This window comes from Aotus nancymaae, unplaced genomic scaffold (genome assembly GCF_030222135.1).
Source record: "Aotus nancymaae isolate 86718 unplaced genomic scaffold, 86718_ANA_hifiasm-v0.15.2.pri h1tg000089l, whole genome shotgun sequence".
Lineage (NCBI taxonomy): Eukaryota > Metazoa > Chordata > Mammalia > Primates > Aotidae > Aotus > Aotus nancymaae.
The window spans coordinates 26,138,505-26,163,025 of record NW_026988504.1 but is presented as its reverse complement, the minus strand read 5'-3'; the positions used below and the strand labels follow the sequence as shown (position 1 = coordinate 26,163,025).

The 24,521-nt window shown below is 52.7% G+C and overlaps 1 protein-coding gene and 1 pseudogene across 1 annotated transcript; one reads left to right on the top strand and one right to left on the bottom strand.

The window, feature by feature from the left end:
• Positions 1-797: 797 nt before the first annotated feature.
• On the bottom strand, positions 798-4,516 carry LOC105717101 (large ribosomal subunit protein eL39-like; annotated as a pseudogene).
• Positions 4,517-8,789: 4,273 nt separating this feature from the next.
• IGFBP4 (insulin like growth factor binding protein 4) lies at positions 8,790-23,441 on the top strand. The gene is made up of 4 exons (XM_064369693.1): positions 8,790-9,327; positions 17,956-18,113; positions 18,998-19,132; positions 22,153-23,441. The coding sequence occupies exons 1-4, from the start codon at positions 8,979-8,981 to the stop codon at positions 22,285-22,287; spliced, it is 777 nt and encodes a 258-aa protein (XP_064225763.1). The 5' UTR covers positions 8,790-8,978; the 3' UTR covers positions 22,288-23,441.
• Positions 23,442-24,521: the final 1,080 nt, after the last annotated feature.

Here is a 24,521-nt window from a genome sequence, read left to right as displayed (position 1 = left end):
ACCACCAATCTTGGGAGGCCCCTCAGGCCAGGATGTTCTTCTGGGAAGGGAGAAGAGGAAGGTTGGGAAGAAGCGGGCAGGGGTGAGGAGGAGAGAAAGGATGAGGCAGAGATGTTGGCATGAAGGATCCTGGCTCTGGCTATGCAATGATGGGACCAGAAGAGAGGTCTGGGAATATGCAGAAGGCATGACTGGTGCTACCTGGGAGCTTCTACTGCTTGTGGGGAAAGGGGGAGGCATGCAGCTAGGGGTAAGGGCCCCGTGTGCATGGGTGTAGGAGAGCACTCTGGAGGTCCAGCACACTCTGGGGAGTTTGCTTACGGAGTCTGAAGACCCCTCTCTGGGGGCCTCTCTAAGCCTAAAGCCCTTTTGGAGGTCTCTCTGGGTTCAGAGGTCCCTTGGTCTCTTTAGGATTTCCTAAGGGGAAGGTGGCACTTTGTTCCCCAGGGTGGGGGAAGCAGGAGTCAGGGCCTGGAGGCCCTCTTGGGAATGTGGACAGGGTGTCTTCTCTGATTCTGGGGCTCTGATCTGTCAGGTCATCTGCCTTTTGACTCAACACATGTCAGGGAAGCAGGGGAAAAGATTTCCCAGCCAACCTCTGGCTGTCTCTGCTCAGAGTCCCCTGGGCATCACTGCTTTTGCAAGTGTCCTCTGCAAGATTTTCCCAGGTTGCACTTTCTTCTTCTCCCCCTACCTCCAACTTTCTTGAGTTCTGAGCCCATAGCTCACTGTCATAGAACGTTGAGATTGTAGCAGGCAGTGAATGTATTTGGCCCAAGTCTTGGCTCGATTACTCGCTAGCTGTATGCTCTTGGGTTAGCCTCATCATTTCTCGGGATGGTGACAGAACTCTCATAGGGCCCAACATCATTCACTTGGCTTGTCTCCTGCTCGGGCTTTGGACAATGAGAAAGCGCTCCTGTTGGTGCCAGTTGGCCTGGAAACAGTGCAGGCTCCGGAGTGTTGGAAGCAACGCCAGCATGGGGCCTTGGACCATGCAAAAGGACTCCGGAGGTCCTAGATTCCTAGATTGCCAGAGCTGGAAGGGGCTTCACAATTCAATGAGTTCCCCTCCCCCATTTTACAGATGGCCAGACTGAAGCTGAGGAATGGGAAGTGGTCACAAAGCTGGTAAGTAGCAGAGCTGGCTGGCCTGGAGATAGAAAACCAGACACTGGCCAGCCCAACTGCAGATGGCTCTCTTCTCCCCTCCCCTTCTCTTGCCTGGATGTTTACCTCTGAAGCCATGTGTTCCCAGGGAAATACTCAGGCTCCTTACTCTGGGGCTGGGCTGGACCAGACCTCCCTCTGCACTGTGTTGTTTGTATGGAGAACCTGACTCTCCTGATCTGGTCTCTCCAAGTATGGGGCCCTGGTGGGCAGAAAGGCAGCTGTACTGGTGTACCATTGCTCAGCCCACACCTAGGGTGACTGTTGGGGTGCCCTGTCTGGGACCTGGATGTCAGCTGACATGGAGGGGAGCTAAGCTCCCCCACTCAGTGTGGGCACAGTGGACATTCCAGGGCAATCAGGAAAGGGGCTAGGAGGCCAAAGATATGAGGAGGCCTGGGTTCTAGTCCCCTACCAATGCCACCTCTGCCCTGATACCCCACCCAGCTGGTACTCTGTGTCAGACTCTCTTGCCCTTGTTGGCATTAGAGTGTTCTGACAGCTGTTTTGGAAGGCAGTAAAGCACAGGGACTAATCATACAGACTCTGGAGCCAGACTGCCTGGGTTCACATTCCTGTTCTTCCATTTACTTGCTGTGTAAGTTACAAACTTCTGAGTAAGTTACAAACCTCTCCATGCTTCCTCTTCCCTGTCTTAGAAAGCGATGATGATAGCACCTACTTCATGAGGTTGTTGTGACATGCACGTGAGTGAAGCGCTAGAGCCATGTCCTGCATATAGTCCATGAGCATTGTGTTCACTTTCATTGTTATGTATGGTTTGTCTCCTCCATCAGACAACATGCTCCCTAGGGCAGGCCATCAACTCAGGGATTCCCTGAGGGCAGGACTGTGTCTTTCCCCATGAGAACTGAGCTTGCTTTTTTCCTATCTTTTCTTTTGAGATGCAGTTTCGCCCTTGTTGCCCAGGCTGGAGTGCAGTGGCACAATCTCGGCTCACAGCAACCTCTGCCTCCCGGATTCAAGCGATTCTTCTGCCTCAGCCTCCCGAGTGGCTGGGACTACAGGCATGCGCCACCATGCCTGACTAATTTTTGTATTTTTAGTAGAGATGGGGTTTCTTCATGTAAGTCAGGCTGGTCTTCTCCATATGGCTGACAGCCCCTTGTGGCAAGACCTGTGTCTCCCCCACTGAATTAGAGGCTCTCGGAAGACGGGGTTTAGTGTCCCCCTTCAGCCTGCAAGTGTCTGAGAGAGGCTGTATAAAGACCAAGAGGCCAGGCATGGTGGCTCATGTCTGTAATCCCAGCACTTTGGGAGGCCAAGGCAGGTGGATCGCTTGAATGCAGGAGTTCAAGACCAGCCTGGGCAACAGGGCAAAACTTCATTTCTGCAAAAAAAAAAAAACCCAAAAAACAAAAACTAGTCTAGAACTCCCGACCTCAGGTTATCTGCCTGCCTCAGTCTCCCAAAGTGCTGGGATTACAGGCATGAGCCACTGCACCTGGCTTCCCTATCTTTTCTCTCTCTCTCTCTCTCTTTTTTTTTGAGACGGAATCTCGCTCTGTCGTCCAGGCTGCAGTACAGTGGCGCAATCTTGGCTCACTGTAACCTCCGCCTCCTGGGTTCAAACGATTTTCGTGCCTCAGTCTCCCAAGTAGCAGAGATTACAGGCACCCACCACCATACCTGGCTAATATTTATGTTTTTAGTAGAGATGAGATTTCACCATGTTGGCTAGGCTGGTCTTGAACCCCTGACCTTAAGTGATCTGCCTGCCTCAGCCTCCCAAAGTGCTGGGATTACAGGTGTGAGCCACTGTGCCCAGCCTCTTCCTATCTATTCTCTAAGACGCCCAGCCTGCAGAGGTTGGAAATTGTACCAACAAGGAAGCCAATGAGACTTTCTAAGCAACAAACCGGCTAGGGTGGGAGGTGGAGGAGGCTGGGAGGGAGTAGGCATTTTCTTCATCCATTCATTCATCAGTGTCTTCCCAGTCCTCAGGGTGCCCAGGAGGCAGGGACAGACAAGGATGCTGTGGGAGAGGAGGTTTCATTTTTTGGTAGAGCCCTGGGCTAAGAAAAATGGCAGGGAAGGAGGGCCAGGTTTCTGCCCTGGAGAGGCTCCTAGTCAGGGCTCCCCGTTCACAAGGAGATATCAGACAGGAGGAAAAAACCAACAACCAGCACTGCACCTGCACCTGCACCTGCACCCTCTCCTTGGGTTCCAGAGCCTCTTCTCATTCATTATCTTGTCTTTTCTTCCAACTGTTTTGTGGAATGTAAGCCCATTTCTCTCTCTCTCTCAATATAGATATATATGTGAAAAATTTTAAATTAATTTTTTTGAGAGGGAGTTTTGCTCTGTCACCATCTCAGCTGGTGCCATCTCAGCTCACTGCAGCCTCTGCCTCCTGGGTTCAAGTGATCCTCCTGCCTCAGTCCCCTGAGTAGCTGAGATTATAGGTGCATGCCACCATGCCCAGCTAATGTTTGTATTTTTAGTAGAGACGGGGTTTCACCATGTTGGCCAGGCTGGTCTCAAACCCCTGAGCTTCAACTGATCCACTTGCCTTGGCCTCCCAAAGTTCTGGGTTTACAGGCAACACAAGACTTTCAGGATTAAGCAATTCCTGGCCAAGCTCTTAAGAGGCTGTGTTGCAACTTGAACCCAAGTCCTCTGACTCCAAATCCATGCTTTTTCTTTTTTGAGATGGAGTCTCGCTCTGTCACCAGGCTGGAGTGCAGTGGTGTGATCTTGGCTCACTGCAACCTCCACCTCCTGGGTTTAAGCGATTCTCCCGCCTCAGCCTCATGGAGTAGCTGGGACTACAGGCCTGTGCCATCACGTCAAGCTAATTTTTGTATTTTTAGTAGAGACAGGGTTTCACAATGTTGGCCAGGATGGTCTTGATCTCTTGACCTCGTAATCTACCCACCTTGGCTTCCCAAAGTGCTGGGACTACAGGCTTGAGCCACTGCGTCTGGCCCCATGCTCTTTTTTAGAAACAATTTTATTTTTTATTATTTTATTATTTTTAATGTTTTTTGGAAATGAAAGGTCTCACATATTTATTACTGAACCCAGCCAACCAGTGCCTTCATAACAGATCCAGAGAGGAAACTCTGTTCAAAATTCTCCAGATCGTGGTGACATTTTCAGCTTGATTTGATAACATGATTGTGACCTTCAGACAGCATAAATATGTGTGCCATCTCATGTGTAATTTCTTATCTACCCAGCTTGGTTCTTCTCCAATGTCTCCTTTTGGAGTTATACCTGATTTTATTAGCAGTTTTCATCTGAATCCACTGGGGACTGGACGATTTTGCTTTTGTTTCTTGGCCAGGAATCGCTTAATCCTGAAAGTCCTATGAGAAGACATGGTGAGAAATGGAGTAAAGCACACACCACGATGGTGGAGAAAGGAAGAGAGCTATTTTTTATTTTTAAGAGACCAGGTCTCTCTCTGTTACCCAGGCTGGAGTGCGGTGGCACTTATAGCTCGCTGCAGCCTTGAACTCTTGGGCTCAAGGGACCCTCCTGCTTCAGCCTCCTGAATAGCTAGGACTACAGGCACATGCTACCTACCATAGCTGGCTAGTTTTTAAGACAGGGTTTCGCTCTGTTGCCCAGGCTGGAGTGCAGTGAGCTATCTTGACTCACTGCAGCCTTGACCTCCTGGGCTCAAGTGATTCTGCCACCTTAGCCTGCATGCCAGGACACCTGACTAGTTTTTGTAATTTTTTTTTTTGCAGAGACCAGGTTTTGCCATGTTGCCCAGGCTGGTCTTGAACTTCTGTGCTCAAGCAATCCACCTGCCTTGGCCTCCCAAAGTTCTGGGATTATAGACGTGAGCCATCATGCCTCAACTCATGCTCTTTATACAGCCTCTCCCAGACACTTGCAGGCTGAAGGGGGACGCTAAACCCAGTCTTCCGAGAGCCTCTAGTTCAGTGGGGGAGACACAGGTCTTGCCACGAGGGGCTGTCAGCCATGTGGAGAAGTTACAGTTCCCAGCAGGAGAGGGGTAGCAGGGAGCAAACACTTGGCGTCTACTATGTGCCAGGCACTTTGCATAGGTCTCTCTCTCTCTCGTTCTTGCTGCAAAGTCCCATTTTCCAGATGAGGCCTGAAGCTCAGAGAGCTCAAGTAACTTTTTTTTTTTTTTGAGACGGAGTTTCGCTCTTGTCACCCAGGCTGGAGTGCAATGGCGCAATCTTGGTTCACCGCAACCTCCGCCTCCTGGGTTGAGGCAATTCTCCTGCCTCAGCCTCCTGAGTAGCTGGGATTACAGGCACGCACCACCGTGCCCAGCTAATTTTTTGTATTTTTAGTAGAGACGGGGTTTCACCATGTTGACCAGGATGGTCTCGATCTCTCGACCTAGTGATCCACCCACCTTGGCCTCCCAAAGTGCTGGGATTACAGGTGTGAGCCACTGCGCCTGGCCCCAAGTAACTTGTTTTAGGTTTCCTAGTGAGCCCAGTGACAGGGCTGGGGTCAGAATCCAGGTTATCTGGAGCTAACACTTTGCTGATTCTTGTAGCATGGAAGGCCATTGGCTCCAGAATCATCTCTTTAAGGAAGGCTTTTAGCCTGCAGAACCGAGCACTTGTGGCTCTGGATCCCCATTGCGCCCCATGTGAGCACCTCCCAGGGCACCTGCACACTTCTCAGATGTGTTTTAATTACATACTATCTTCTCTCATTAAGCAGTGAGCTCCTTGAGGGCAGGGGGTGATCTTGGTCATCTCTGCATCTCTAGTACGTAGCGTAAAGCCTGAGCGTATTGGGTGTTCAATAAATGTGTGTTGCATGAATGGTGGGAGGTGCTTGGAAGGTCTCTTCCTGCACATCTTCCTGCCTTCTTGGAATTAACCCAATGATGAGGGGTGGAAGGACACCAGAGGATGGATTGAGGGGCTGGGGTTGAGGTGTGGGAATCTGTCTCGTCTGGCAACCTTTCCAGATTTCCCACACTTACCTGCACTCATGCTTCATCCCAGGCATGTTGTGTGGCGTTGTCCGGCCTCTCCTGCACTCCTGCCTCTGTGTCCTGGCACCTTTACTCCTATTGGGTTTGCTGACCAGGGTATGTGTCTGGCATTGGGAGCAGAACTATTCTTCTCCATTCCATTTTATTCTCACAAGAGCTTCAGGAGGCAGGAGGGGTAGAGCTGATCTACCTCCATGTTACAGCAGAGGTCAGTCAAACTCCAAGTTCACACAAGTTGGTGGCAGAACGGGTTCCAGTGATGATGAAGGAGGGAGATGGCGTGGGGGCAGTTTTCTGAATCAGGCACAGGCTGGGTTTCCCCAGGGACTTGAGGAAGCTGGTTCTGTTTGCCTTTCTCCAGGGCATGTGGGGCAGAAGGGTCCCCACTTCATCTGTGAGATGGAATGGAGAGAATCCCAGAATCTGGGCCCCGGGCGTCACTTTCCAGACCTTCTGCAGTCTTGATGGTTGCCAGTAGGTGCCGTCAGTTCGCAACTTTTTGGTCTGTCCTGCAGGTCTGGCTGCAATCTCCCTGCAATCATACTCGAAGTCTGCATTTGGAGAAAGCAGGAGGTAGCCCAACCCCTGTGAGGCTGAAAGACCCCTGTCCTGGGGGAAGAAGCAGGAAGAGGGTCCCTGAACTGCATTTCAGCTTGGCTGACCTGCAGCTTTCTAGGCCAAGCCAAAAAAAAAAAAAAAAATCCACAGTGGGTTACTGATTATTCCTGGACAGGCACCCTTATCCTGAAACCAGCTCTAGTACAGCAGAAGCCTTTGTAGGGGAGGATGGTGTGAATTAGGGGAGCCTTAGAGAGAACCTAGGAGATGGAACTTTGCTCCGAATGCTACTCCAGTGCTCTTCTCAATTTGGGCAGGATTGGGCAAGGCTGGGGGAAATAGGGGCATCAGTAGGATTTCACAGAGGGTCAAACCAGGCCCATTACTAGCCCAAGTAGCAACACTGGGTGAATTAAAAAAGCATTCCTTCCTCAACATTTTTTTTTGTCTTTTTTTTTTTTGAGACAAAGTCTTGTTCTTTCACCCAGGCTGAAGTACAGTGGTGCTATCTTGGCTCACTGTAACCTCTGCCTCCCAGCCTCCCAGGGTTCAAGTGATTTTCCTGCCTCAGCCTCCCAAGTAGCTGGGTTTATAGGCACGCACCACCATGCCTGGCTAATTTTTGTATTTTTAGTAGAGATGGGGTTTCACCATGTTGGCCAGGCTGGTCTCGAACTCCTGATCCCAGGTGATCCGCCTACCTTAGTGTCCCAAAGTGCTGGAATTACAGGCCTGAGCCACCATGCCCGGCCTTCTTTTTTTTCTTTTCTTTTTATTTTTTCAGACAGAGTCTCACTCTGTTTCCCAGGCTGGAGTGCAGTGGCATGATCTCAGCTCACTGCAACCCCTGTCCCCGGGGTTCAAGCGATTCTCCTGCCTCTGCCTCCCGAGTAGCTGGGATAAACAGGTGCCTGCCACCGCACCCGGCTAATTTTTGTGTAATTTTAGTAGAGAGGGGGTTTCACCATCTTGGCCAGGCTGGTCTTGAATTCCTGACCACGTGACCCGCGTGCCTTGGCCTCCCAAAGTGCTGGGATTACAGGCGCGAGCCACCACTCCTAGTCTTCTTCTTCTTCTTTTTTTAAGAGACAGAGTTTTCTTCTTTCACCCAGGCTGGAGTGCAGTGGCACAATCCTTGCTCACTGCAGCCTCCAACTCCTGGGCTCAAGGGATCCTCCCGCCTCAGCCTCCGAAGTGCTGGGATCACAGGTGTGAGCCACTGCTCCAGGCCCTTCAAAATCCTTCACTGCCGTCTGGGAAATGATCGCAACAGCTCAACAAACACATAATGACTACAGGAATGGTGCCCACTGGAGTTGTTCAATGAAAAACGTGCACATTGCAAGTGGCAGTCTCCCAGGCCTGCCTCCCTCCAGGAGGGGGTCTGAGTGGGCCTGAGAAGCAAATATCCAGTAAGGAGGAAGAGGCTAGGCGGCCACTCCCTCCCCAGGGAGGCAGGGTGGACCAGGGCCCAAATGAACCCTGGGGAGATTGAGGGGGGAGGGAGAGGTTGCAAAGGGCAAGGGGAAAGAGAGCCTGTTACCGTCTTAGGGCCACTAGGCCCCTCCGTGCCCCTAGCTGAGTGCCTGTACGCTTTACGCCACCTCACGAGGCTTGGTCTCCAGCGGTTGAGACTGGAAGCACTGGGGTGGGGTGGAAAGGCTTCTGCCCAGGGAGACCAAATCCAAGGGGCTGGGAGTCCGGGCTAGAAGGTCCCTTTCTCGGTGGGAGACTGAGGCCGCGTTGGCGGGGCGGGGCGAGACTCCTCCGAGGTCGGGAGAGGGGGCCCCGCAGCAGCCCCTTGGCTTCCCTTCTCCCTCGCCTCCCCTCCCGGGCTCCGGTTCAGAGGCGCTCTGGGCGCCTGCCAAGGCTTCCAAACTGCGCCGCTTCCTTCTTCGGCAGAAAAGGGCTTTCAGATGCAGCGGCGGCGGCGGCGACTCGGGAGAGCGCCCCCTCCCCCTAACGGCCGCCTCTCCCTCTCCCCTTCGCCGGCCCCGGCTCCCCCACCTCTGGGAAGGCGCTGGGGGTGTGGCCAGGGACCAGTATAAAGTCCGGGGGAGCCGACCCGGGCCTCCGCTCAGCCCCCTGCCCCGTCGCCTCGCCGCCCGCCTGCTGACTTCCCCGCTCCGACTGCGTCCGCCCGCCGGGCCGACCCATCTCCCCGAGCCCTCCGGGTCGGGTCCTCCAGGCGCTCCGGGCGCTGCCGCCGTGTGCCCTCCGCCGCCCGCTCGCGCGCCTGCGCTCCCCGCCCGGCCCCGCGCCCGCGCCCGCGCCCAGTCTTCGCGCGATCATGCTGCCCCTCTGCCTCGTGGCCGTCCTGCTGCTGGCGGCCGGGCCCGGGCTGAGCCTGGGCGACGAAGCCATCCACTGCCCGACCTGCACCGAGGAGAAGCTGGCGCGCTGCCGCCCCCCCGTGGGCTGCACGGAGCTGGTGCGGGAGCCCGGCTGCGGCTGTTGTGCTACTTGCGCCCTGGGCTTGGGGATGCCCTGCGGGGTGTACACCCCCCGCTGCGGCTCGGGCCTGCGCTGCTACCCGCCCCGGGGGGTGGAGAAGCCCCTGCACACGCTGATGCTCGGGCAAGGCGTGTGCATGGAGCTGGCGGAGGTCGAGGCCATCCGGCAAAGCCAGCAGCCCTCTGGTAAGGTACCCCTGGCCTCCCAATTCCCTCCTGAATGCACTCCCTTCCCAGCGGCTTCTTTCCATTCCAGCCGCCCTGGAAGGCCCTTTAAAATCCCCTGTGAGTTGAAGAGAAGGCAGGTACGTGGCAGGGCCCAGCTGGCATGGGACAGGCTCACAAAGGAAACTGCTACCGAGTCCCTAGCAGCCTGTTGCCAACACCAAGGAAGACTATCCCATCGCTCCATCTCAAACCTCCAAGGGTTGTCTATTTGATAAGGGTCTCCCACTGGGAGACCTGGCTGCTGGAGCGAGAGTGGCAGATTAAGGTCCAGTTAAGTCAGCTGTCCATGGCCAGAGGACAGGAGGATGGTGGTGGGGTGTGTGTTGGGGAGGATGGGGGATGGGGAAAAGCTTTCTGTTCTTGATCCAGGCCGAGGTTGGAACCCCAGGGGTCTGGAGAGCCAGGGCCTGAACTTTTTACTTGGTCCTGTGGTGGAGTGGGACATACAAATTAGAGGGACTTTGGCAGTGAGGGGCATTAGACTTGCCCTTCCCTAAAGCCCAGAGCCATGTCACCTTGTTGTTTGAGAGGGAATGGGAAGACAGAAGTCCCCCTGCCAGGCCTGGGCATCTCTGCCTGCTCTGGTATACAGGCCTCCTGTTCTTTTCTCCAGGCAGGTGTGATTTGACGTGTCAGAAAATCTTGGCTCCCGGCCTAGAGCTGCAGAAGCCTCAAATGTGTGGAATGGGGAATAGAGAAGGGGATGGGGGGCCAGGGCAGAGAAACAGAAGGAGAGAGAGACTCTGAGAAGGCCCTTGCCCTACCCTCATTCTTACACTGTCTTTGTTTCTCAGTGAACCTTTCTCAGTTTCTCCTTAGACTCTCAGTCTCTTTCCTTTGTTCTCTTGCTCTTTTTTAATTCCTGATTCGTCTCTCAACCTCTGGTTTCACTAGTAATGCTCTCGCGTTCTCTGTTCCTCAGCGTCTTCTGCCCATCACGCCTTTCTTTCTCTACCTTATTCTGTGTTTCTGTTTCAGTTGCTCTGCTTCTCTCCCTCTTTTTCTGTTGCTCTTTCTCTGTCTCTGTCCCTGTTTTTGTCTTTCTCTGTTTCTTTGGGAATCTCTTTGTCCCCTTTTCTGTATCTATGCCTCTGTTTCTCATTCCCTCTCTCACTCTGTTTTGCTCTTCTGTGCCTCTGTCTGTTTCTGTCTCTTTTCCTGGTACTTGAAGCTTCCATTGTTGCAGTCCGGATGCTGGGACTCCAGCCCCAAGCTTCCTGTCCTGGGTCCCAAACCCTCCACTTCCTCAATCCTCTGCAGCTTGTTAGCCGAGGCAAGCAGGATATAGGGAAAACAGGAAGGAGGTGGACCCCAGGGGTCTGGGCCTTGGGCCTCTCTGCCCCTCCTGCCCCTGGCTAGGGAGAGATGGGTCAGCAGAAAACATTCTAGGAGAAATGCCAGCCTGGCACCCAACACATCTGGGAAGGGGGGTCCTGGTGGAGAAAGTCGCTGATGTTGGAGCAGAGATGCCAGTGGTAATGGTAGAGGAGGGGTACTGAGACTGGGAGCCAGGGCCGAGTCCTTGGGTTCTTGGGGTACAATAGGGCCACGTTCCATTTGAATCTCCATCCTCCACCAGCCAGAGGGTATCTGGCACCAGATAAGGATGGCCGGTAGCCTCCTCCTCTCTCAGCACTTTGAACGAAAGACAGAAGAGCCCACAAAGGGCTGGGTAGGAATACCTTATCCTCTGGTTGGGTAGGAATACTCCATCCTATAGTGGAGGAAAATAAGACCCCCTAGGGGTGTGGGGAGGGCATGACATGAAAAATTTGTGATTGTTCCCTGGACATAAGGCGAACGGGTCTGCAGGAGTGTCTAGGGGCTGGTTGTGGAGGTTCATGCTTGTAATCCCAGTACTTTGGGAGGATTGCTTGAGGCCAGGAGTTTGAGACCATCCTGAGCAATATAGCCAGACCCCCGTCTCTACAAAAAAAAAAAAAAAATTAGCCAATCACAGTGGTTCATGCCTGTAGTCCCCTCAACTTGGGAGGCTGAGATGGGAGGATCACTTGAGCCCAGCCTGGGCGACTCTATCTCTTAAAAAAAAGGGGGTAGGGTGTGGTGGGGGCCGGTGGCTCACACCTGTAATCCCAGGACTTTGGGAGCCCAAGGCAGGTGGATCACAAGGTTCAGGAGTTTGAGACCAGTCTGGCCAAGATGGTAAAACTCTATCTCTACTAAAAATACAAAAATTATCTGGGTGCAGTGGTGGGTGCCTGTAATCCCAGCTACTAGGGAGGCTGAGGCAGGAGAATTGCTTGAACCTGGGAGGCGGAGGTTGCAGAGACCTCGCCATTGCACTCCAGCCTGGGTGACAAAACAAGACTCCATCTCAAAAAAAATAAAAGGTGTCTAGGCTTTAGGTCCCCTTTGGATGACACAGCTGAGGTCTGTAGTGCCCCTCCCCCTTCTTCCTTGCCTTGTCCTCTAGCCATGCAATGGATGCAGGTACCTAGAGAGAGATGGGGAAGACTGGAGGTACCTGTGGAGCAAGCTATGCCCGTGCCCTCCCACACCTCCCAGTCATCACAGAATCATAGAAGTAATCCCTTTCTGTGACCTGGGCCACGTGGCACCATGTGAAAAGCACCCTCTAGAGTTCTGCTGCAGCCCTGCAGCGTCTGTGGGTGAGATAAGACGACCAAGCCCCTACCCACTCATCCTTTTTAGCCTTACACAGTCAGTAGGCCACTGTCCCCTCTAGGTCCCAAGGCTTGGGCCCACTGGCCTGTGAATAGCTTGGTCGAGGGGACCCATTTATTCTTTCTGCCTTTTCCTCTTGGGGCTGAGTGTCAGCAGGTGGCTGGGGGAGGGTGGCCACTTGGCATGCCCCCTCCTTTGGCTGCTATGGTCCAGCTGTCTCCTATTTGCCCCGGGGGCAGCTCCCCTTTCCATCTCCAGCCACCCCTGCCCTCCTGTCTCAGCTTTCCATGAACTGGCCAGGTTGTGGCTTAACACCACTGAGGCCACCAGAGATGAGGCGGGGCATGCGCGTCAAAAGTCCACAGCTCTGCATCCTGGTACTGGTCCTCGACTCATGGAATCTGGGGGAGTGGACAATGGAAAGATCAGTGTTTGGTTGGGGAGTTCGTAAGCTGGGCTCTCAGTCCCTTTGGGACAGGGAACAGGCAGGCTGGGTTAAATTTTAGCCAACGCAGCAAATATTTCCCCCCTACTTCAGTACTGGGAGTCCAGTTATGTCATGGGAACAAGGGCATTCCCAGAAATTCTGTGCCGTGGGGGGAGGGGAAGGGAGGAGCATGGCTGCTTCCCATTTTTTCTTTAGTACTGGCAAAGCCAGCAAGATTGGTGCCTCGGGTGTCAGGAGTCTTTCCACTTAAAGACAGAGTGCTGCAGAGCTGTCTCTCCTCCTCGCCTTCCACCCAGTCTACGTCAGTTTCCTCATTTGTAAAGTGGGGAGGGCAACAGGACCTGCCTCATAGGGTTGGGGTATCTGGCATGGGGTCAGAGCTTAAAAAACTAGAGCGATGATGAGGATGATGATGAAGAAGAAGCTGACGCTAGGACTTAGGGAAACAGTAGGACAAGGGAGCAAATTTGGGGCAACATTCAGAGGAGTTGAGGGGATAGGGCAGCCTTTGGTGCATTTTGCTGCTGTCAACGTGGGAAGAACAGGCCAAGTTGCCTTATGTGACTTTTTATTCTGAGGCTGGCAGCATGACACAATGGTGGGGGGGATACCCCTTGAGCCAGACCTCAGAGAAAGGGCCTGGTACCCAGCACCGGTGGTCTTGGCTTCTCCAGCCAGAGTCTAGGGGAAGGGGGAAAAGACATTTCTGGCAGGACAGGTGAGTGACCCTCTGCATCACAGCTGAAACTTCTGGTCAGGATGGCTGGGCCAGCTCAGCTCATAGCTAGTGTCTCTCGGGGGCCAGAGGCTGGTGCTGGGGAGAAATCATGAGAGTGAAATCAGGCAACAGGAAAGAGGAAATCCTCTGGCTTTGCCACGAACTTTGCAGCCAGTGGTGCCAAAGCTGTGTGGCCTCTTCTCTCTCTGGCTCCTTCCCTTCTTCTGCTGCTGGAGCAGACTGAGGTTTTCTCTGTAGCCAAATGTCAGCTGGCTTAACTCCAAGCTGGGGGCTGTAGGAGGACCAAGCCTACTTGGAAGTCCCATCTCCCAAACAAGCTTTTTGGAGGTCAGACTTTTCAGAGAAATAGGTCTGACTCCACTCCTGCTCAGAGGGGAACCCATAGGCATTGGAATTTCTCCAGAGGGCACTACCAGGATGAGTAGCACCAGGTGGCTGGAACTCTTTTGTGAGCAGGGAAATAGCAAGTTTTGGAGATGAGAAGGTTAACGTTATCAAGAGACCCAATGCTATAACCCTTACTCCCACAAAATCCTAGCGCCTAGGGGTGGATCCTGGGGTGGCTCCTCAGTCTGCCAGTGAAGCAGGGTTGGGCAAGGAAAAGTTACAGATTACATGAAAAGTCAACAAACCACGGTGCAGAGAAGCTGTTGAAGTCAGCGTGCCCTGCCCTGGCTCTGTATCTCTGACCAGGGCAGGGTCAGAGTGCCCAACTGCACATGGGGAAGGCACATGCGGATAAGTGTGTGTCCGGATGCGTGATTGCTTGTATACATTTCTTATTCTTGAGCCCCAGCCTGTCTGTGTGTGAACAGGCAAATAGGAATTTACCCTGTGTCCCCATGAGAGTAAGGAAGGAGCTACTATCCCTGTCTGGTGGGTTCTACTCCGTGTAGACATGAACTGGGAATAAGCAGGATGGCTAGTGGGGAAACTAACAAGGGAGAAGCCAGGCAGGCTGCTGGCTCAGCTTTTCCCAGGTAAACACCTGATGTGACATGGGGCCATACCAACCCAAGAGCATGAGCTGTGCCTCCAGGCTCACCCTGTGCTCCATGTGGCCCTAGGTTTCAGTGAGCGTACCCAATCCTCCTTAATGGTAAATATCCCAAATATCCATTAATAATCCTCTGAGAGTTAGTTGTTTGTGAACTTTGACTCATAAAAACTCAGCACTGTGGCTCATGCCTGTAATCCTAGCACTTTGGAAGGCCTAGGCAGGAGGATCACTTGAGGCTAGGAATTTGAGACCAGTCTGGGCAACATAGTGAGACCCTGTCTCTTAAAACAAAGAGAGAGAAGAAAAGAAACTCAACGTGGAAAGCATGGTCACACTTCTACTCGGTATCTCTTGAGATTTTTGAGGCTGCTACCACTCTAATGCTGCACACCTCCAGGGTGAGAGCTCACTACCTCCTGAAAATGCTTCTCCACTCCTTGAACCAAAGAACATTCTGCCCATTTATTGAGAGGAATGAATCACTGTACAAAATAGTGCTTGCTTTTTATTTTGGGACAGGGTCTCACTTGTCACTCAGGCTGGAGTGCAATGGCGCAATCATGGCTCACTGCAGCCTCGACCCACTGAGCTGAGGTGATTCTCCCACCTCAGCCTCCCAAGTAGCTGGAACTACAGGTGCGTGTCACCACACCAAGCTAATTCTTTGTAGAGATGGGGTTTTACTATGTTTCCTAGGCTGGTCTTGAACTCCTGGGCTCAAGTGTTCCACTTACCTCAGCCTTTCAAAGTGTTGGGATTACAGGCATGAGCCACTGCGCCTGGCCCCTAGTACTTTCTTTTGTGGTCGTTAAAAAAAAGCATGTTCAGGAAAAACAAAGGCTTTCCAGGTTGGAAGGGTGTCCCCTGGTGTTAGTGTCCGGGGCTGAGGCAAACAAGTCCAAGTGATCTCCTCTAGCCTTACCTAGGTAATATGGTGGGGCCTTTGTTCACATATCAGCTCAGCTTCTGTCCCTCTGACATTTAGTTCTAATTATTTAATTCTTGAATTTTTTTTTTTTAAGAGACAGGGTCTTGCTCTGCCACCCAGGCTAGAGTGCAGTGGTGCAATCGTAGCTCATTGTAGCCTCGATGTTCTGGGGTTAAGCGATCCTCCTACCTCAGTCTTCCAAGTAGCTAGGACCACAGACATGTGCTACTACATCTGGCTAACTTCTATTTTTTATTTTTTTGGTAGAGACAGGGTCTTGCTATATTGCCCAGGCTAGTCTTGAACTCCTGGTCTCAAGTGATCCTCCTGTCTCGGCCTCCCAAATAGGATTACAGGCGTGAGCACCCAGCCTGGTTCTAATTCTTTCAGGTCTTCCATTTCCTCTTCTTGCACCCCTGAAACATGGTGACTCCATCCTCAAACCTTCTGGCTTTGTGCAAGGTGGGGGCATGGAGGGAGGTGATCACTGGGCTAGCCTAGGTTTCTTTGGCTAGAGACATTCCTTTGGAGGGTCTCCAAGGAAGGGCCTGGATCCGAGGTCTTTCTCTGGTTCCTAACTAAGGGCTCAGGATCCATCTTCTTATGGTCCCCTTGGTACAATCCTCATCTCCTAATATCTGTTTCTTCTTTTGCTGCCTACCTTGGCCGGGGGCAGGGTGGGGGGTGGTCTTGCTATAGTGTCTTCTCTTTGGTTGACTCTCAGGAACTTGATGTAGGACTGCTGTCCCCTCTGGACTGTCCTTCTTGGGATTTTAAATTGCAGAAGGATGGATTATATCTATCTCCTCTATTTACTTTTTCCCTTTTCTTCCTCTTTCTAAGCCAGCCCTCCACTGTGACAAAATCTTCTTCCATCCTTGGTGAATTTTATCAATAACTTTTGGTGTGGAAGCTTATTGACAAAGACTTTCTGGTTAAATTCCTCCTGGTCTGGTTTGTCTTTATCCACATATTTCTCCCCACACCCCTGAAACTAGGAGAATGAAAAGAGAACCAACTCCTCAGCTTTGGCTAAGCAAAAAAATACCATTTGACCCAGAGGCAGCTCTGGGACTGCTGTCATGCATGGAGGAACCCGCTAACTCCTCAGGAAAAAAACCCTGACGCAAACCAGATGTAACCTCTGTCCGACTGCCAACATCTGGAATGCTGGCAGGGGCTTTGCGCTTAGAGCTGCCAAGCCTGAGCATTTCAGAGGTGGCTCTGATCTGCAGAGAGGTCTTCCCGTCTCTTTCTCCAGCTCAGCCCTGCATTCCAGTTTTGACTGCCTGGAGGGAGGAGCCGTGGCTACAGTTCTGGGACTTGTGCATGGGGTTTTTCTTTTCTTTTTTTTTTTTTTTTGAGACGGAGTTTTGCTCTTGTTACCCAGGCTGGAGTGCAATGGCACGATCTCGGCTCACCACAACCTCCACCTCCTGGGTTCAGGCAATTCTCCTGCCTCAGCCTCCTGAGTAGCTGGGATTACAGGCATGCATCACTATGCCCAGCTAATTTTTTGTATTAGTAGAGACGGGGTTTCACCATGTTGACCAGGATGGTCTCGATCTCTTGACCTCGTGATCCACCCGCCTCGGCCTCCCAAAGTGCTGGGATTACAGGCTTGAGCCACTGCACCCGGTGGGGTTTTTCTTTTTATAAAAAAATGTATTTTATTTTATTTTTTTTAGAGACAGGGTCTTGCACTGTCACCCAGGCTGGAGTACAGTGGTGCAATCATAGCTCACTATGAACCTCGAATTCCTGGGTTCAAGTGATCCTCCTGCCTCAGCTTCCTAAGTAACTAGAACTACAGACACATGCCACCATGCCTGGGTTAATTTTTAAATATTTTGTAAAGATGGGGGTCTTGCTATGTTGCCTAGGCTGGTCTCGAACTCCTGGCCTTAAGCGATCTTCCCTCCTTGGCCTCCCAAAGTGTTGGGATTACAAGCGTGAGCCACCATGCCCTATTTGGATGGAGTTTTTCTTGAGCTCAATAGAACCTTCAGGAGATCTCACAGAGGGGTTGAAGGTCCAGCCTCATCACTCCCATCTCCAGATCCCCAGTGTTCTGGTTTTGGGCAACCCCTATGGACTTTGGATGGAGTCTGAAGTCTAAGAATGGGAGACTTCAAGGTGGGGGACTGAAGGAATGTGTGAGGTTGTTCTTCTGGTCCTGGGGCCACACAGGTTGTATTTTACACACACACACACACACACACACACACACACACACTCGTCCTCATGCAGGCGGATACACTAACTCCCACTCCTCTCCCACCCAGCCAGTGGGGAGAACCTTTTGGGCTAGAGTTCTCATTGCTCATGGAAACTCTGATTCTGGCCATTTGGAAGAGAGTCAGCAGAGTCCACAGCCCTGGGGATCGCCTGGCTGGCTCAGCCAGACAGAAAAAATCAGGAAAGGTGACCGAGAAAACAATCAGATGGGGAGGGGGATGGTGGGAGGAGTTGAATGGGAAGGGGACAGGATCCAGCAGGGGTCCCCCTGCCTGCCTCAGACCTCCCTGCAGGGCCCAGGGGACCCTCCTGCCATCTGGGCAGCTGCAGCTGGTGACTCATCTGAGCACTGGCCTGGGTGGGGTGAGGGACAAGTCAAGGACCTCAAGAGGAATATTCTCCTGAGTGATCCAGGGGAGAGGGGAGGAGATTGAGGGGGCTGCTCTTGTTTCTCCCCACCCCTCCTGCTCTTCTCCAGCACCAAGCCGGAGAATCCCCAGGGAGGAGGACACAGGTGGGAGGCTGGGTTGGTGTGATGCTCTGACTTCTTCCAGTGCTGACCTCTCCTTATCTCGGCCCGACTGCAGACAAGGATGAAGGTGACCACCCCAACAGCAGCTTCAACCCCTGCAGCGCCCATGACCGAAGGTGCCTGCAGAAGCACATGGCCAAAATTCGAGACCGGAGCACCAATGGGGGCAAGATGAAGGTCAATGGGGCACCCCGGGAGGAACCCCGGCCTCTGGTAAGGACCTCCGACGCACAAATGTGCATGTGCATAGACATCCACACACACACTCATACACACACAGGCACACACACGCATGCATGTACACCCACAATCACACGGGCACACCCCCCCACACATGCACACACACATGCACGCACGCACACACACCCACACACACGCTCATACACATACACCCACACACACACACCGTCACCACCAGATGTGGAGCGTGTTCATTCAGCACACATTCTAGGATGCCTACTGTGTGCAAGATGCAACTGCTATGAGTCATCGGGACCCAGAGAGAGCCCTCATTCCCTTCCTTGGGATTCCTTGCCGCTCATCAGTTATATACATGGGGATGGCTGATTGTTAAATACTGAAAAACTTCGACACCGACTGGTAAAAAGCAGTTGCCCCAAGCCCCCTGGGGTTTCTTGGCCTTTCTTAGATTCCCCACCCTGGACCTTCTCAGTAACTAAAGGGTGAATGCTGGCCATAGCAGGGGGCCTGGGGACCTGGCTCCAGGGTCTGGCTAATGTCCCTTCTGAGGGTCTTACAGGTTACCAGTTGTAAGTTTTATCTGTTCCTTCTGCTTAGAAATAGCCCCCTCCCTGGCTTTCTGCATAACTTCCCACAGCCCCATTCCCCACAATGTCCCCTCACTTTCCTCTCCTGCTTTGAAGAAGCTGTTGGCTCGAGACCCTCTCCTCCATGCCTCCTACTCTCCCCACTGTGTCCTCTGGACACGGGCCCTCTCCTCACCTCACTGGGTCCTGCCCAGCCCCCAGGGCTCTAGGCTCCTTTCGGGACCGTCAGTTCCCACTTAGCTCTGACCTCAGCCTGGGCCTCCTGCCTCTCTTCCTTCTGCTGAGTTATTTTGTCCTCCCCTCCTCCAGCCCCAGGGCGCCTGCCAGAGCGAGCTGCACCGGGCCCTGGAGCGGCTGGCCGCTTCCCCCAGCCGCACCCACGAGGACCTCTACATCATCCCCATCCCCAACTGCGACCGCAATGGCAACTTCCATCCCAAGCAGGTGCGTCTCTGTCTCCCGCTACGTTGGCCCTGGCCTCAGCTCTGGGACATTCTTGGCCTCTCTGCAGGATGGTCCAGGATGGAGATCTCAGGAAGGGGACACTCGGGCTGGCCCAGAGTCATAGAGAGAGTTCATAGCAGATCCTGCCTCCCCATCCAGGGCAGTTTCCCCCTCTACTCCTGGCTTTCACCATCTGTGGCGCAGACCTAGCAACCCTGACAACCCCTGGCTCCCAACACTCTCTTGTTCACCCTACTCTATTCTTCCTGCCACTGAGTGTTTGAGGTTTCACCTGGGAATGGAAGGCCAAAGTCATGAGGAGTCCGGGAGGAAACTCAGGCTACACCACCCTGAAGGCCAGCAACAAAACCACCTGGGTAAAGCAAGGGTAGAGGTAAAGCCAAATTGGCTGATTGGAGACAGGCACTTTGGATAGAAGCAGAGGAAGGAGGGGGACAGGAGAGAAGACACAAAGGCAGCAACTTCCCTATTCCTTCCTGCCCTTGGAAGTTGGGGTCCCCCGACAAGCCTCCAGGAGGCTGGGATGGTCAGCAGGCTTGGCCTCTTCCAGCCCATCTCTGGCCCAACAGAATGGGCAGCCTGTCTGGGCAGGACTCTGGGGTGCCTCCTGCTGGGTGCGGCCTGGGGAACCCTGTCCTGGAGCTCTTTGTGGGTGTAGATAGACCCATTCCCCTGCTCCGTGAGCCATAGAGAAATCCACAGTTTGAGCAGCCACTCGGCCAGTGGAGGCCTAGAGGGAAGGACAAAGGCTGCCCTGGGTCTGTACATCCAGGATGGCACGGAAAGGGTGTGAGCGAAGGGCCAGAGAGGGCTCCCAAACCAGTGCTCAGCCTATTTCTTTTTTTTTTTTTTTTTTTTTTGAGACGGAGTTTCGCTCTTGTTACCCAGGCTGGAGTGCAATGGCGCGATCTCGGCTCACCGCAACCTCCGCCTCCTGGGTTCAGGCAATTCTCCTGCCTCAGCCTCCTGAGCAGCTGGGATTACAGGCACGCGCCACCATGCCCAGCTAATTTTTTGTATTAGTAGAGACGGGGTTTCACCATGTTGACCAGGATGGTCTTGATCTCTTGACCTCGTGATCCACCCGCCTCGGCCTCCCAAAGTGCTGGGATTACAGGCTTGAGCCACCGCGCCCGGCCGTGCTCAGCCTATTTCTAACCTTTATCCTAACGCTAATTTTATCCTTGTCCCGATTTTAAAAACTTTTTATCTTAATTAAAAAAAAAACAATTACTAGCTTTATTTTTTAGAGCAGTTTTAGGTTTAAAGAAAACTTGAGCAGGAGTACAGAGTTTCCATGTACTGTCCCCTACCCCAGTTTCCTCATTATTATTAACATCTTACATTATATTTGTTGCAATTGATGAACCAATGTTGGTATATTATTGTTAATTAGAGTCCAGTGGTTTACATTAGGGTTCACTTTTTGTGTTGTGCAATTCTATGCATTTTCTTCTCCTGATTTTTTTTTTTTTTTTTTTTTAAAGACAGGGTCTCACTCAGTCTCCCAGGCTGGAGTGCAGTGGTGTGATCACAGCTCACTGCAACTTCCACATCCTGGGCTCTTGTGATCCTCCTACCTCAGCCTCCTGAGTAGTTGGGACCACAGGCACACAACCATGCCAGGCTAATTTTTTTTTTGAGACAGAGTTTCCCTCTTGTTGCCGAGGCTGGAGTGCAATGGTGGGATCTCGGCTCACTGCAACCTTTACCTCCTGAGTTCAAGCGATTCTCCTGCCTCAGCCTCCTGAGTAGCTGGGATTACAGGGGCCTGCCACCACACCTGGCTAATTTTTTGTATTTTTAGGAGAGATGGGGTTTCGCCATGTTGGCCAGGCTCGTCTCGAACTCCAGACCTCAGGTGATCTGCCCACCTCGGCCTTCCAAAGTGCTGGGATTATAGGCGTGAGCCACCATGCCTGCATGCCAGGCTACTTTTTTTTTGAGATGGAGTCTTGCTGTTTCACCAGGCTGGAGTGCAGTGGCACGATCTTGACTCACTACAGCCGTCATTTCCTGGATTCAAGCGAATCCCCTCAGCCTCAGCCTCCTGAGTAGCTGGGACTACAGGCGTGCGCCACCATGCCTCGCTAATTTTTTGTATTTTAGTAGAGACAGGGTTTCACCGTGGCCAGGATGGTCTTGATATCCTGACCTCATGATCCGCCTGCCTCGGCCTCCCAAAGTGCTGGGATTGCAGGTGTGAGCCACTGTGCCTGGCCACCAGGCTAATTTTAAAAAAATATTTTTGTAGATATGGAGGGGTCTCTCTATGTTGCCCAGGCTCGTCTCGAACTCCTGAGTGATTCACTGCCTCTGCCTCCCAAAGTGCTGGGATTACAGGCTTGAGCTACTAGGCCTGGCCTCTTCCTCTGATTTTTATCCCATTGAAAGTTCTGACACTTGAACTTTATCCCCAGACCAATTCTGATCCTTAAGCCATCCTTTACTCCAAGTTTAATTCTGACACTGAAATGTACATTTGTGGCGCCTCCAAACTTTAGGCTAATTTTAGTTATTCTGACCTTGACCTCTGTCTTTATCCCAGTTGTTTCTGACCTGGGCTTTAACTCTCACCCAACTCAAGTTTTAGTCATAGTTACTAATTCAACTGCAGCTTTTATCTGATCCTACCTTAATCCCAACTTATATCCTGCTCATAACTATAATCCCATTCTTAAAGTCCCAACCCAATCAGAGTATGTACCCCAAACATCTCCAACCTGAACCCAGCCTTTCAAATCCAGCTGCATCTTTAAACCTGAGGGCCTTCTTAAGGTACTGACTTCCAAAACTCTCTGGATCTTTCCTTCTTGATCAGGTTCCCCCTGCTCCAGTGAGCTCAGAGGACCCATGCTCAAAAAAGAGCCACCACTCTCAGAGGCCATCTTAAAAGCAGCAACTGTCTGACTTGGAGGCTGGGCTGGGACATTGGGGTGGGTCACCTGGGGTCTCTTTTCTTGCCTGGGAACTGACCCCTCATGCCCTTGTCTTGGCAGTGTTACCCATCTCTGGATGGGCAGCGTGGCAAGTGCTGGTGTGTGGACCGGAAGACGGGGGTGAAGCTTCCGGAGGGCCCAGAGCCGATGGGGGAGCTGGACTGCCAGCAGCTGGCTGACAGCTTTCAAGAGTGAGGCCCGCCAGCAGGCTGAGGGCTCAGCATCCCCTGCTACTCCCGTGCTCTGGAGGCTGCAGAGCTGACCTGGAGTGGAGTCTGAGTCTGAGTCCTGTTCCTGCCCAGAAGTTTCCCTTGAGTGCACATGTGCACGTGTGCGTGTGTTTGCATATGTGTGTGTGTTTGTGTGTGTGTGTGTGCTTATGAGCCCTTGGGGTAAGCCATAGCCTGGGGTGTTCTCTTTGGTCTTACACAGCCCAAGAGGACTGAAAGTGGCACTTAGCCCAAGAGGTCTGAGCCCTGATGTGTTTCCAGATCGATCCTGGATTCACTCATTCATTCATTCATTCATTCTTTCATTCATCCATCCATCCAGCTACCTAAAAACATTTATTGACCACATACTATGTACCAGCTCTAGTTTTCAGCCTTGTGACTTTCTCTGATTTTGGCATGTAGAGATACTTCTATAAGGTGAGCTCAAGCCTGTGGGAGAAGAAAAACCTCATTCCCAGAGTCAGAGGAGAAGAGACATGTACCCTGACCATCGTCCCTCCTCTCAAGCTAGTCAGAGGGTGAGAGCCTGGGGAAGTGTGGGGTAGCAGATGGCTTAATGGTCACGAGACTCAGACCCACTCCCAAAACTCAGACTTGCCAGGCTCCCCTTCTCTTCTTCCCCAGGTCCTTCCTTTAGGTCTGGTTGTGGTGCCATCTGCTTGGTTGGCTGGCAGAGAGACCCTGCTGTGTGCGAGGGAAGGGGGTCAAAGGAAGACTTGGACAGAGGGCTAGGGGGATGGGGTGCATTTCTTTGAGCAGCCAGGGTGGGAAGAAAGAATGCAAGAGTGGATTGAATGTGCCTAATGGAGAAGACCACGTGCTAGATGAGGGGGCTTCCTGGATCCTGTTCCCTACCCCGTTGTGGTCACAGTCCTGAAGTCACCTGGATGACAGTATCCTTCCAGTGGCTCACTGCCTGTGGCTCTGCCTCCCTCTCCATATCTCCTTCCCCTGCAGCTCCCTCCCCACACCTCCCTACTCCCCTGGGCATCTTCTGGCTTGACTGGACTGAAGGAGTCTTAGGAACCTACCAGTTAGCCATGATGTCTTTTCTTCTTTTTCTTTCTTTTTTGTTTTTGTAACAAAACAGAATAAAACCAACAAATGTCCAGAGAATTGTGTTTGACTGATTTATTCAGTTAGACACAGGGATGCACCAGGGATGGAGAGAAGGGGACAGATTTGGGGAGGTGAGCGTGGTCCCCAGACCCGCCTGTATGGTAAGGGACTGAGAAGGATGGTCAATCTACTTCCTCTTCCCTGCAGCCTCTTCCCCGGGAACTCCTTGGCTTCAAAGTCTGCACTGTCTTTCTTAGACTCCCGGTGGGCAAACAATGGCTCCTGAAAGGGGGGCGTGACCAAGGACAGAGCTGTGTCTGGGGTCAGCTGGCATGTGGAGCCGGGGCATTTCCTAGGGCATCAGACAGATGGGGCTCTCATCTGGATTTGATTTATCAATTTGTTGGGAAGGGGCAGGGACACTGCCCTGCATTTGGGGAAAGGGGGTAGATGCTTCAGCACATTCCACGGCTCTGACTGCCGAGATCTCTGACTCGGGCATTGTGCTGAGATTGGGGGTTGGGAGTGGTTGACTTTGCTGAAGCCACGTCTTCAGAGTTTGTGCTCACGTGGTATGCCTGGATTCTTGGCCATCCTCCAGATGCCCCTCCTCTCCCACACCTCTACGCCGTGCGTGTGTGTGTGTGCGTGTGTGTGTGTGTGCGCGCGCGTGTGTGTGTGTGTGTGTGTGTGAGGGGGGAGCCTTTTTCCAGGAGATTGCAGGCAGTCTTGAGAGACAGTGCACTGAGCCTGCTGCCTGCTGCGGATGCTCCCTCCTGTCTAGCTGTGTCCTGGATGCTCAGCCCGCTTCCCAGCTCCAGAGACACTCCCGGGCTTCTGGTCTCACTGGGATCTGACTTTGTTGGCACTTGTCCGGTCTGTATCTTGAGGCTGGGTCTGCAGTTCCATCTCTCTAGCTCTGCCCCAGCATGACATCTGCAGCCTTCTGGTCTCCCTGAGGCACCATGGCGGCTCCAGCATCAGGAGATAAAGAACAAAGCCGTGTTGAGGGTTGCTCCCTCAGCCCCAGCCACTCTTCACAGAGCTCCCTCCTTCTGGAGCGTAGGCCAAGGCCTGTAGGGGAGGGAGGTGGTGCAGGCTGAAGACTAAGTTTTAGGTTCCAAGTTTAGGGGAAGT

What these genes read in the sequence shown, in the direction of transcription:
- IGFBP4 (XM_064369693.1), top strand. Translation starts at nt 8,979, where the DNA reads ATGCTGCCCCTCTGCCTCGTGGCCGTCCTGCTGCTGGCGGCCGGGCCC. An exon ending in GCAAAGCCAGCAGCCCTCTG is followed by an intron (nt 9,328 to 17,955) that starts GTAAGGTACCCC and finishes GCCCGACTGCAG; the next exon opens with ACAAGGATGAAGGTGACCAC. An exon ending in GGGAGGAACCCCGGCCTCTG is followed by an intron (nt 18,114 to 18,997) that starts GTAAGGACCTCC and finishes CCCCTCCTCCAG; the next exon opens with CCCCAGGGCGCCTGCCAGAG.